Here is a 12,373-nt window from a genome sequence, read left to right on the forward strand (position 1 = left end):
TTTTCCTCAAAAAACAAACAAAAAAAAACCATTAAAAAGAGTGGGAGTGATGCAACTCTGCAAGTCCTCAGGGACACCAGCCCTGCAGGAAATATCCCAGAGTGGGTTTTGTTCCCGAATCCAGGTAATGGGATCCTGGTCCAGGACAAAGTCTCCTGGGCATTACCCCACCACTGGTCAAGTCCAATAATGCTATTAATGAGTAGAGCTAATGTCAGTAAGTAACTCTGGCTGTGCATCCCTAATGAGATTATACGGAGATATGAAACAGATACTGTACATGAAAGTGTTTCCATGGAGCGAGCCAGCGCGGATCCGGAGACATCCGCAAACACTCTGGGAACACGGCACTTCAAAGGCCGGCCCGCTGGGGACCGCAGGTTTATTTTGCAATCAGCAGGGCCCTTCTCAGCATGCCCAACACAGCTCTCCAAATAGCTCAAGAGGGCTCAGAGGGGTGAATAACGTGTCAGGAGTAAAGCTGAGTGCAGCGCTGGCAGGAGTCCCAGCACAGGGGATGCTTCCCCGCGCTGTTCCGCACCTGGGATATCTTTGGCGCGCTGAAAAATTTTAGAGCGGGGCAGGGGAAGCTGCTGCTGGTGGGTTTGGATGCTCTGCTCAGCTCCCCAGCTTTTCCACGAGCCCCTGCCCTGCCTGAGGCTCTGGAGCTGCAGCACGGCAGCAATGCTGATCACGCAGCTCGTGACGGCAGATTAAATTAGAGCTGTAATGAGCAGAATGCAAATAACTCTGGCAGCACAGGGGCACGGGACTGCTACAGTGCCTTGTATGTTCCAGGGGAGAAAATAAGGATTGGGGGGTGATTCTGGCAGGCAGAGGTGTGAGGGATGAAGGTCTGGCCCCAAAGTACCATCATTCAGATGCACACTGTGGGACCTTCCCAGGGATGGGGATCTAATGATCCTTTGATCTAATTCCTGTCTTTCTGGTTGGGTTTGAGCCAGCTGCAGCAAGGATGTGACCAGGATGAAGGGATTCCTGCCTGCAGCCTGCCCCTGAGGGCTTCAGAAGGTTCTGCACTGTGGGCAGACACTGCTCCTGAGCTGGACCCTGAGAAGCTCAGGCCACAGCACAGGAGAGGGCGATTTGTAACCCACCCAGGCTCCTGTGTCACAGGTTTTGTCTGAGAGCCCTGTGGGACTCTGTGCCTGGTCCCTCAGGCACCAGCCAAAGGTTTTATGAATGGAGCCCTTGTGCCCAGAGCAGATCCTGCACACACTCACCCGCCAGCGGGCACGGCACCAGCTCCCCCTCGAGCCGCGACTCGATGTCTCCACCCGTGCAAGTGTCCCCAGAGATCTTTCTGTAGCTGCAACACACAGAGCCAGGCAGTTTATTCCATGGAAAAACTGTGAGCAAACCACCCTGTGCAGCCAGAACAAGCTGTGGGGTTTAATTGCCATGTATGTCCTAACGTGCCGTTTGTTTGCTGCCACTCTTGTGGGTTTTGTGGTTGTTTGGGGTTTTTTTAATCACCAGTAAGATAAATTCCAGCACTTGGAATATCAGGCTGCCCTCCCAAGCACAGCACATACCCTCGAGTCTTCTTGTAGGTTGAGCCAACAGGGCAAGGGACTGGTGGGTCATAAGGTTTCCCAGCAAACTCAGGGTCAGGAACACAAACTTCTAAGGATAAGTCATCACTCAGCTTGAAGCCAAAATCACTGCAAGGAGAAGAAAGATGTGGAGAGGGACAGGGAAAAGCAAAAAATGCAGCCATGCTATACCATGAGTTTTTTGCATAGCATTTCTAAGAAGCCAAAGTGACCATTCATTTATTATCAGTATTTAGCTGCACAGACAGGATCTTTCAAGAACGCTTTGCAGATCAGCTGTGCCAGTGGCTGGGCAGGCTGGGGAAGGTGAGGCAGCGAGGCAGAGCAGGGCAATGAGCTCTGCAAAGCTGGCTGCACGCCCCAGCCCTGCTGCTCTGCTGGCTCAGGTCACTGCTCTGCCTCTTGGCTGGTGCTGCTGGTAAAATGGGAGTTAGAGTGTGGCTGTTCTTTGGAAAACACTCTGGGAGAGAGTGTGATTCTGTAGGGAGCCCAGGGCTGAATTCTGAGGCAGGATCCCACCAGCCCTGCTCTCAGTCTGCTCGTGGTGAGCCAGACTTGGTCACAGCATCAGACAGGGGCAGTCTGGTGTGAGCTCCACTGAAAGCCCAGTCCCTGAAAAGCAGCTCCATTTCAACCCCAAACCTTGGTGTTTCCTGACCCTGAAAGCTGTGCAGTGTCAGGATTGTGGGAATTGCAGTCAAAGGGCAATAGCAGGGCCAGCTGCACCCCTGTGGCTATAGAACCACAAAGAATTTTAGTGGATCTCTGTCTGTGATGGGAAATTATCCATTATCATTTGGAAGGTGATGGATTAACAACACTTCCTTCTTCCGTGGAACCTTTCAGAGCCTCCCAAAAGGCTCTAAAGACAATTAATTAAGTCTCATGCCCTGATATTAATGAAAGGATGTTTTCAGTCTGTTTAGCTTCCTCTCTGCTATAAAATGAAGCAGTGACACTCCTAGCTACATAAATTGGATGTTTGCTCACTCGGAGCGATTGGTCACAGACACTTATCTTGGATTTACAACCCAGACTAGAAGAAATTAATTGGTATTTTACCATTCAAAGTCCTCCCTCGTACAAGAGCAGTTGGAGACCATGACAGGCCTGTCAAAATCTTCCCCATTGAAGCAGGTTGCATGAGGAGTCCTCCTTTTGAAAACAGTTTTATGGCCCAGCAAGCACTCATTGCCTCGCTCGTCCGAGGGCGACCACAGCTTGTAGTCGTTCTCTGTGCAAGGCACCCCTGAGAGGAGAAGCAAGGTTGGGGGGCAGAAAGGTGCAGCTTTCACAGCTTTAAAGACAGAGAGATGCTGGCATCCAGCCCCACACCACAGCAATGTCTCTTCTCCCAGAAGGAGGAAAGGACACAGCCTTAAGCTGTGCCACGGGAAGTTTAGGTTGGACATCAGGAAAAAAATTCTTCACTGAAAGAGTGATTGGGGTGGTGAGGTGGTGGAGTCACCATCCCTGGAGGTGTTTAAAACAAGACTGGATGTGGCTCTCAGTGCCATGGTTTGGTTGATAAGGATGGGTCTTTTCCAGTCTAGTTCATTCTGTGATTCCCTCCTCTCTCCACCCTCCCCTGGTGCAAAACTTCCCCCACAGGGAAAGGCAAGGCAAGCAGAATTCCAGCTGGGAGCATGCAGTGACAGGAGGGAACAGGCAGCTCCGTGGCAGTGACAGGGAATCTGAATGAAGTCGTTCTGGTTACCAAACAGATCCATTCCCAACAAAATGTCGAGGGAATCAGTGATAAATTTTAGTCAAGCAAATTCCTCTGCTGGGTTTAACTGCGCTTTGATTAAAATGCTGCCTCGCAATCAAAGCTGAAATGGGTTATAAAACATTCATAGGCACAAGCCTTCAGAAGGATTTTTTTTCCCTTTTCAACGAATTCCTCAGTGAGGAGGGAATGAATACAGGGAGAGCACAGGGCACACGAGTGCCTTCAGCAGGACATGAGACACTTGGGACAGGGCGTGAGGAGAAGCCCTCTCTCCTACCTGCACCCCCAGAGGTGGCTCTGCCCCCTGTCCCCTTACCCAGCACGTCAGTGGTGTTGATCTGCAGGATCAGCCAGCTGTGGCCATTCTCCTTGTAGGAGCCAAAGATGGTGAAGATGGTGCTCTTCTCGCCGGGCTCGGTCAGGAGCCCGTACACAAACACCGGCTTCTCCGAGAACGTGAAGACTTTCCAGGTTTCCCCTTCGTTTGTGCTGTACCTGCACCAAAAAAAGGAGACTGGGAGAGATGCCAGGGGCACCCTCTGCCATCCCCAGCCCGAGCACCAGGCAGTCCCTGTGCCCTGACACTCACTTGAGCTGGTCGGTCTCGGTGCCCTGGGCGATGGCCACCAGAATCCCACCGTGGTCACCCCAGGTGTAGTAGTGGGGTCCAGACAGTGCCTGGAAGAGAGACAGTGCTGAGAGGTGATCAGAGCTGTGCTGAATGAAGGGAGAGTGGCTGTGTGAGAAACTCTGCCTGACCCAAGCTAATGCTTCAGCCTTGGCCTAATCAAGTATCTGGAGGCACCAGAGGTTCAAGCATTTATGGGACACCCTCTGCAGATGAGAACAGCCAGCCCATTTCCCCTAAGAGATGTGTGTAAAAGCTGCCCTGAGCCCTGGTCTCTGCTCCTCCTGTGCTCTGTGCATGGAAAGAATCACTGGAAGAAGTGCCATGACACAAAACCAGAGTCCATCACTCCTCCTCTCATCTGTCACCTCTGTGAGGCTTTCCTGACACCCAGCAGTGACTCGTGGCCTCCCCAGGACTGCAGAGAAGTTGATTCTCAGGCTGTGGAAGGTCTTGTGAATGTTCAGAGAGATGTGGGGCCATGGCATGCAGAAGCAAGCCCTGGAGATAATTCATTCATCCATCCCATGTCAAGAAGCTCAGATTTCACGCTCACCTACACCTCCAGCACACAATCAGCTTTGCTTTCCCATCCAGGGAGCCCAGAGCATGAAAAGAGGGAGCATGTCCATGCCAGCCCCTGCTCACAGGGCGTGCTGTCACACTGGGGGACATTCTCAGGGCACTGAAAGCATTGTTCCTCTCTCCTCTGGGCTGTGAGATCAGCCCAGTGATGTGCAGAGCAGTGAGCCTCCCAGCCTGCTGCTGGAGTTGTGGTGCTGTTCAGCTCCACTGCTGGGTCATTCTGCACCACTGCTCATGAAACAAAGATCAGTCAGGAGCTTGGTGCTGAACACTTCCTCAGAATGTTTTAACTGCACTCCAGGGCAAACCTGTGCAGCTTGGCACCTGAAAGGCTCTGGTTTTGGATACCCTGCCCCATCTGTCAGCTCCTGCCCGGCTGCAGGGTCCCCACAGCTGCTCTCCAGATGGGTTTTGGAGCCAGGAGCAGCCTCTGAACCACCTCTGGCATCAGCCAGACCTGTGGCAAGTCCCCAGCACCAGTGCAGCTGCCCAGACCTCACCCCGACCGCAGGGGGAGAAGGAGGCTGCTCAGTTCCCAGGATTAAATAGCTTGCAGATGTTGGAATACCACATTACACTGGCTGCAGAGTGCACAGGCAGACCACAAACACTGCCACAGACCAGAACATGCACTCAGTAAACAGCAGCAAACTCCCCATAAACCCAGGGCAGCATCCCATTTTTCTGGAAGAAGCCAGAGCCTCTCTGAACACTCTCACACAAAATCCTGGCTGTCAGTCCTGTCCAAAAGACATCAAATGACCTGTGCTGAGGAAAAGTCCTTCAGGTGTAAAGGACAAATAGAGGAGGGAGCTCTCCTGTGTCTGAATCCACCTCTTACAGCAGAGATTCATTTCCAACCAACCCACATTCTGGTTCTTCATCTAAAAACCTTTTTCCCTCATTTTAGGAATTGAGTGTCTTCCAGCTCTTGGATTCACATGAAATCACCTTTAATGTAACTCATCAATATAGCTGCCAAAATTCTTTCTGTTCCCCCACCATGCTGGCTGATTTGGCAGGTGTAAGAGCAGCCTTACCTCTCTCCACCTTGCTCCAGCACTGCTCGAGATATAAACATTGGTTTTCCTTGCCATGTTCTTGCCAACAGAGCCTGGGAGAATGGGAGAAATCATCCTTCTTGAGGAATGCAAAGTGATTGCTTAAAAGGAAGCCAGACACCTCCAAACTATTTTTATCTGTGATTGAGGAGATGATTTTTCACACTATAAATTAATCCCTTCAAAAGCAAATATCTCAAGGACTATTACAAGTTTCAAAAGCAGATGGGGGAAAAACCCATGGCTACAAACATGATTAAACAAAATGTGTGCGTTCTTCAGTAACAGAGCGAGACAAACAGGAATTTCTGAATCTTCAAGAAGCCCTTGACGAGGAAAGAGGATGAGAACAGAGCAGGTTTCTCACATCTCTGAGCTGCAGTGAAATGCTCATTCTGTAATTACTGTACGGGGACTGCAGCAGAGAAAGTACAGCAAAATGCTCCATTTAATTGCATTTTATTACCTGCTTGTACAAACTAAATACTGCCTGACAACAACACCCCCCAAGCCAAGGGAAAAGCGGTACCAGTGGCAATGATCAGTCCTGGAGCCGACTCCTTGGAGAGAATGGGCATCCTGCGCAGCTGGAAATTCAGCAGCTGGCTCAGGCGCTGGGCCAGGTGGAGAGAGCAACCCTGGGACAACTGGGAGAGCAGAACAGAGGATCAACATCCACCCCTCACCCTACCTAGGCAAGGCAAGATCCCTTTCTGCTTGGGAAGGCAAGGAGAGACTCCGTGGTGGCATTGTGAAAAGATCTGAGATTGCCAAGCCTGTGGCTGACACCTGGGGGGGTTTTCTCTGTCCCCCACCCCCCTGTGGTACCTGGCAGTCGATGTGCTCCCCGTAGTGGGTCTGGGCTGGGGGCTGGAGCAGCTCCCAGGTGCCGCCCTTGTCGAAGGTGATGACGGAGCGCATGTTCTCCTCGCTGAAGGAGCCGTTGATCAGCGTGGCGATGTAGACGCCCCGCACGCCTTCCACGCGGTGGAAATCAGCGAAGGGCTCGTTGGCAAAGTACCTGTGGGGTCAGGGAAATGGAAATGGAAGCCTTCCCCCTAAGCCTGGGGATGTGGGGGGGTTGTCAGGCAAAGGGAATGCATTGATGCAGCACAGCCAAAAATCACGGGTTTTGGTCGTTCTCATTCTCCATCGGGTCGGTCCTGTCTTACCTGACCAAGGTGTCGCTGCCAGCTCCCCCTGGGCTGTAGTAGAGCACATTTTCTAGAGACAGGGAGAACTTCAGGCCCTCTGCCTCCGAGATGTAGAGGTTGGTGCGGTTGTTGTCGTGGCTGACACACACAAACACCTGGTCCTCCGAGGCGTCAGCAATGTAATATTCCTTTGGGACACCAAGAACAGGCTCCATGTGTGTGTGCATGGTTTATACACAGGCTTTGGATTCCCTCTTAGCTTGCTTCCACCTTTTTGTATTTTTTCCACTCAGCAGGTGGGAAATCTTCACTTTGCTTTTCCTGTTGTGTTCCCCCCACAGTGATTCCTGTCCTGCACAGCCCCCTGGAAGCAGCATTGGTTGCCAAGCCCCATGTGTGCTGGATCTCTGGAGCCCCCCGAGGCTGGAAGTGCACCCCACTGCTCTGCCAAGCACCAAGAACTGGCACCTCATGCCCTTCTTCATCCCCACCAGCCTGGGGACACCATGGCATGTCTGGTTCAAGGATCAGGAACTCTCTGCAAGCCCTGGTGGTGCCCTGGGCTTCCCCAGCCTGCAAGAATTGGATGCTCCAGATCATGCCAGTGCACCCCATGCCATGGGAAGAGATAAAGTCCCCAGAAGCAGAGTCAGAGCAGTGGGATCAGCCCCTCTCTGGTATCTGGGCTTTGCTGCCATCCCCATCCCCAGTGACTGTCCACCATGTAAACCACAAGATCATCCCAACATGAGCCTTTGCTCTGCCACCCCCCCAGCAGGGTCATGCGAGGTCCCTTCCCACTCCTGCAGCATCTGGAGCTGCTGCTGACACCACAGGGTGTCCTTGGCAAGGCAGGGAGCCAGGAGCTGCTCGGGAAGCACCACTCACCTTAATTGGATGCTTGGTAACGAACTGAGCCACCCGCATGGGCTTGCGGTTGAAGGAGACCCAGAGCTGGACCGAGGAGGGCTGTGAGCTGCCAAGCAAACGCTGTGCAGAGCACAGGGGCACGTTAGGAGGGGCTCTAAAATCCCAAAATCACCCTCTCTCATCTCCACTGGGATCACCCAGTGCCTGGGACTTCCCCCTCCCTTCACAAGGGCAAAGCGAGGCAGCTGCCCAATGCTGGGAGTGATCCCCACTCAGGGTTTAAATTGCCACAGGCAGGGCTCAACAAGGAGATAAACTGTCCCTCCTGGTCAGCCAGGTGGGGATAAAGAGGCTGGGTTTAACTCCTCCTTTTTCCTCAGAGCACACTGTCCTTCCTTCCTATTTTTACCGATTTGCACAAAACGAAAAGGCGCCGGCGTGAAGCTGAGAAAGTAAAAAACCTGGGGGCAACCTACTTCATATTTCATACAGTATGCCAATGGTGAGGACCTAAACCCAGATCTAGGCTCCAAAAATAAGCGGCCTGGTTTTTTGTTGTCTCTTTTTTTTTTTTTTTTCCCTTTTTTTTCCCAGGCTCTGTATCACTAAGCAACCGCTCCTCCCACGGAACGGAGCAGAAGTCAGAGCCCTGGGCGCTGCTGCCACCCAGCCTGTCCTTTCCTCAGCCCCTGCTGTGGCCAGCCTTGGAGGCAAGTGCATTGTGATTCCCAAGTGAGGGGTTTGCAGGCAGCCTCCCCCTGTCTCAGTGTTTCCCAGCAGTGCTTGCCATGCTGTGGAACACGGGTGATTTTATTGATGTTCAGTCATCACAGCTGCAGCAGGAAGCAGAGCGTGCTGCCTGGCGGCCCCTGAGCGCTCCAGAAGCACAAAAAAGCTCCAAAGCACCCCCAAAAGGAGCCCAAACCCTCCTCATGCTTTCAGGATGCTGTCCCTGAGCTCAGTGGCTGCTCTGCACAGACACAAACCACCCCAGTGCTTCACCCTACACCAGCACCGAGCCCTGGATAAAATCTCCTGCAAACCACAGAGCAGGCACAGCGCCAAGGGGCCGGGCCCTGGGAGTTACAGGCTGTGCTACCTGCAAGGGAGACTCCTGAGAAGCTGAAATTGCTCTGCAAATGTTCCCTGCCTCTGTCACACACTGCTGTGCCTGCTCAGGGGGCTGGAGGTGACACAGCCATCACTTACTGCCTGGGAAACCCTCCCTGGCTCTGCCAGCAGTCACCCCTAAAAAAGGGGTTCCTTTTTAACCCTTTTAGGGTTAAAACACTCAAAAAAAGGGTTCCTTCTTAAAACACCTGATGGCAGCTGCAGGTGGCAGATGCTTTCTTTTCTTCTGCTCCTGAAATTCTAGAAGGATCAGGACTTTATCCCTCTGGTGCTGTTTCTGATCTAGAAAGACCTGGCCCTCAGAGGAAGCACAGACACTTTCTTGCTTTCTTTCAGGTTTGTACGAATTTGGCCAAGAACTGTGAAAACCACAGAGAGGCTCCAGCTGCAGAGGGACCACAAGATCACTCCTGCTCACCCACATCCTCTTTTCTTAGCAAAGCAGACTGAAAATGCAGCTTTCTTTCCAGGCTGGAGCACATTAGGCTGCTTGGACCTGGTCCACGTTTGATGGTAATCTGCTCAGACAAGCGGCCTCCTTTAACCACCAAGCTGCTGAGCCACATCCCCCTTCCCCTGCCACCCCCACCCCATGTCCTTCCCAGCCATCCTGTGGTTTTTCCCAGGTCCCAGCCCTCTGTAGGCTGACCTACTTCTGCCCAGCCTGGGGTATGGAAACATCATCTGAGAGGTGAAGCAGAGAGTGGCACCACCCCTGGCAGATGCTCGTGCCCACATCAACCCTCAGCAGCGAATCCTCGCTGCCACTCACCACAGACTTGGTTGCAAACATGTATTTGTCCCTGAGCTGGAAATCTTCCACATCTTCCAGGATGATCTCCTTGTTTTCCCGGCTCTGGAAGAAGTCAGTGCTGCGGATGACGGTGGAGGCCCCCGAGGGCTCGTGCCGCTCGATGTACACCGTGGTGGGCTTGTCGTAGGGCTCAACCCCCCTGGGAGGACAGAGCAGGGCTGGTGGGAATGGAGCAGGAGCAAGGAGATGGGGTGGGGGGAATGGGCAGCACCCTTGGGTGCTGGAGTGGGTGGCTGTCACTTGTCACCCTGCCACATCCCCGCAGTGCAGGGCAGGGGAGCAGGGGCAGGGCTGGAACACGCCCTGGTACCCAGACCCTTGATTTGCACAGGGCAAGGGGTGAGGAGTGAGAGCAGGCTGGAGCTGGGTGCAACACATACCAAGAAAAGGACTTCACGTGTTCCTGAATCATTATCCAGGTCTGGCCAAAGTCATCTGATTTCCAGAGCTGAAATAACAAAGGTGAGAGATGCCAGATGGGACTGGGACACAAACAGACCCAATCCTTCAAGAGACCCAATGTGTCTGCTCTCATGGCTTCTTTTCATGTGGCAGCTCCTGGAGCAACAGCAACTTTCCTCACAGAATAACCCAAACAAAAGAACTGTCCTTTAGCCTTCTACAAGGATTTCCCACTGTTTCACCTCCAGGTTTCACTCACTGAGTCTATCTGAAGGTGCTGCAGTTATTTTCAATCTTTACCCAACAGCTCCAGAGGGGGAAAAAAAAACAAAAGTGTTTGTATTCAAGCAGCAATTTGTTATTCAGGACCCAAAGCCAAACCACAGGCCCACATGAAACACTGCAGAGGCCATCCTGCCTCAGCTGCCAGTGCTCTGTGGTGAGTTATGACCACGATAGCTGGGGTGATGGATGTGGCTGGGAGCTGTGGATGGAGGAAAAAGGAAGGGAAATAAGACAGGCAGCCTGCAGGTATTATATCTCATTCTCCAGACTGTAGGGAAGGGGTGTCAGCTCTGGACAGCTCTGCCTGTGAGATCAGACACCCTGAATGGCCAAAGCACGAAGCCCTGGCACGGGGCATGGGGACAAAACAGGCCCCAGGAAGATCACAGCAGGCAGGGGTAGGATGCTGGGTCCCACCTGAGCAAAGTGCCCACCTGTTTTTTAGGGTGAGACCTGTCGAAGCCCAGGAGGAGGTTGGGGTTCCTGCTGTGCAGGAGCAGGTCTGCTGCTCTGAAGGGAATGGAGAAGCCCTGGATGGTGTTGCAGAAGTCGGTGGTGATCCAGAGGTACGGGGCGAAGGCGTCCACAAAGATATACTGGGATGGAGGAACAGGGGAGAAGAGAAGGTCAGAGCAGAGCTGAGGCTGCCAGGAATGAAGGTCTGGTTTTCCCTGGTTCATCCCAGGGGAGCCTTTGGGAGGGCAAACTTTGGAGGAGAAGAATCAGACTGTCCCAACCACCCCAGCACACTCTGCCATACAAGGAGTGCCTGGCACACGCCACCTCTGCCCCAGGGACAGCCCAAGGTGTCCAGCTCCCTGGGACAGCAGGGATAAAGGCCCAGCTGCCAGGCCCCCCTCACCCTCTTGTTGTCAGCCGGGCTGTGGTAGAACTGGGCGATGGCCACCTCGCTGATGTTCCCCCCATCGAAGCTGAACCGCTCTGAAATCTTCTTAAAACTCTTCCCATAGTCATAGGACACATAAACCTGCAAAGGAGAAGCCCCACATTGAGAAGCACAAAGTTCTGAGCTCCCTTCTGACAGATTTGGTGAAAACTCAGTGAACTATGAGGCAGGGAAAGATTTGAGATTTTCCCAACCATGCCTTGAACCCATGGGGCAGCACAGAGGACATTTCATATTTTTGGGCCTCTGAATTCCAACTTGGGAGCCTTTTTTGTGTTTCTTGGACACAAGAGCAAGTCAGGCTGTAGCTCAGCAGCCACCACCACCTTGCCTGGCCCAGAAGGAGAAGGTGAAGCTGGAGAGGGCCAGGGTGTGTTACTCACATCGCTGTTTTTGGGACCCAGCAAGGACAGGCTGTCCCTGGCCAAGGCCACAATCACGTTGCTCTTCTCTCCTGCCCAGTGAACGACCATCTGATTGTGGGAATCATTGAGGCTGACCTGCAACACCAAGAGAAGGACACCCTGAGTCACAGCCTCACCCACAGGGACAGCCAACACCTGCTCATGCCCCCCTTCCTTGGAAATCCCAGAATTTGGGAAAACTCGCTCAGAGCAGCATGTCTCCTGAACATGTTGGCAGGACGTGCCTGAAAGGGGAAGTTTTAACTTTATTCTTCCTCAGACAAACAGGATTCAGGAGATGATGAGAATGAAAACTCAAACCAAGGACTGAGGAGTGTTTTCAAATCCAGGCTGATGAGGCCACAGGAAAACAGAGGCAGCTTTCTGCCTGATGGGAAGCAGAGGGCCAGGCACCAATGCCTTGACCAGGGCAGGACTCAAGCTGCCTCGAGCTGTTTCAGGGGAGGTTTAGCTGGATATCAGGGACAGGCTCTTCCCTTAGAGGGTGCTGGGCACTGCCCAGGCTCCCCAGAGAATGGGCACAGCCCCCAGAGCTCCAGGAGCATCCCAGGGATGCACAGGGTGGGATTGCTGGATGTCTGTGCAGGACCATGGGTTCCACTCAGGACATTCTGTGATTCCAGCACACACAGAGCCCTGCACAGCCCTGCTGTTCCCTGTGCTGTATCTGCCAGCACAGGGCTGGTTTCTATGGGGAAGCTCTGGCAGCAGCAGCACGGTGGGAGCTGACAGTGCAGGACAAACCCTCAGTGGCTGTCAGCAGCCAGCAGGGACAGCCAGGCGTGCTGGGAGAGCAGGGGGA

The 12,373-nt window shown here is 53.1% G+C and overlaps 1 protein-coding gene across 2 annotated transcripts in view; it reads right to left on the reverse strand.

The window, feature by feature from the left end:
• The window catches only part of SORL1 (sortilin related receptor 1), a 45,744-nt gene that overhangs the window by 25,282 nt on the left and 8,089 nt on the right, over positions 1-12,373 (reverse strand). For both annotated transcript variants that reach the window (XM_033081601.2, XM_033081602.2), the window contains exons 2-16: positions 11,530-11,646; positions 11,102-11,227; positions 10,674-10,835; positions 9,933-10,000; positions 9,511-9,691; positions 7,626-7,727; positions 6,756-6,925; positions 6,412-6,604; positions 6,113-6,230; positions 5,563-5,636; positions 3,899-3,987; positions 3,626-3,804; positions 2,640-2,826; positions 1,557-1,685; positions 1,245-1,330 (exon numbers count right to left, since the gene is read on the reverse strand). In XM_033081601.2, the coding sequence (XP_032937492.1) occupies positions 1,245-1,330; positions 1,557-1,685; positions 2,640-2,826; positions 3,626-3,804; positions 3,899-3,987; positions 5,563-5,636; positions 6,113-6,230; positions 6,412-6,604; positions 6,756-6,925; positions 7,626-7,727; positions 9,511-9,691; positions 9,933-10,000; positions 10,674-10,835; positions 11,102-11,227; positions 11,530-11,619 (1,954 nt within the window). In that variant the 5' untranslated portion in view covers positions 11,620-11,646. The remainder of the gene's footprint in view (positions 1-1,244; positions 1,331-1,556; positions 1,686-2,639; positions 2,827-3,625; positions 3,805-3,898; positions 3,988-5,562; positions 5,637-6,112; positions 6,231-6,411; positions 6,605-6,755; positions 6,926-7,625; positions 7,728-9,510; positions 9,692-9,932; positions 10,001-10,673; positions 10,836-11,101; positions 11,228-11,529; positions 11,647-12,373) is intronic.

Source organism: Catharus ustulatus, chromosome 28 (genome assembly GCF_009819885.2).
Source record: "Catharus ustulatus isolate bCatUst1 chromosome 28, bCatUst1.pri.v2, whole genome shotgun sequence".
Classification (NCBI taxonomy): domain Eukaryota; kingdom Metazoa; phylum Chordata; class Aves; order Passeriformes; family Turdidae; genus Catharus; species Catharus ustulatus.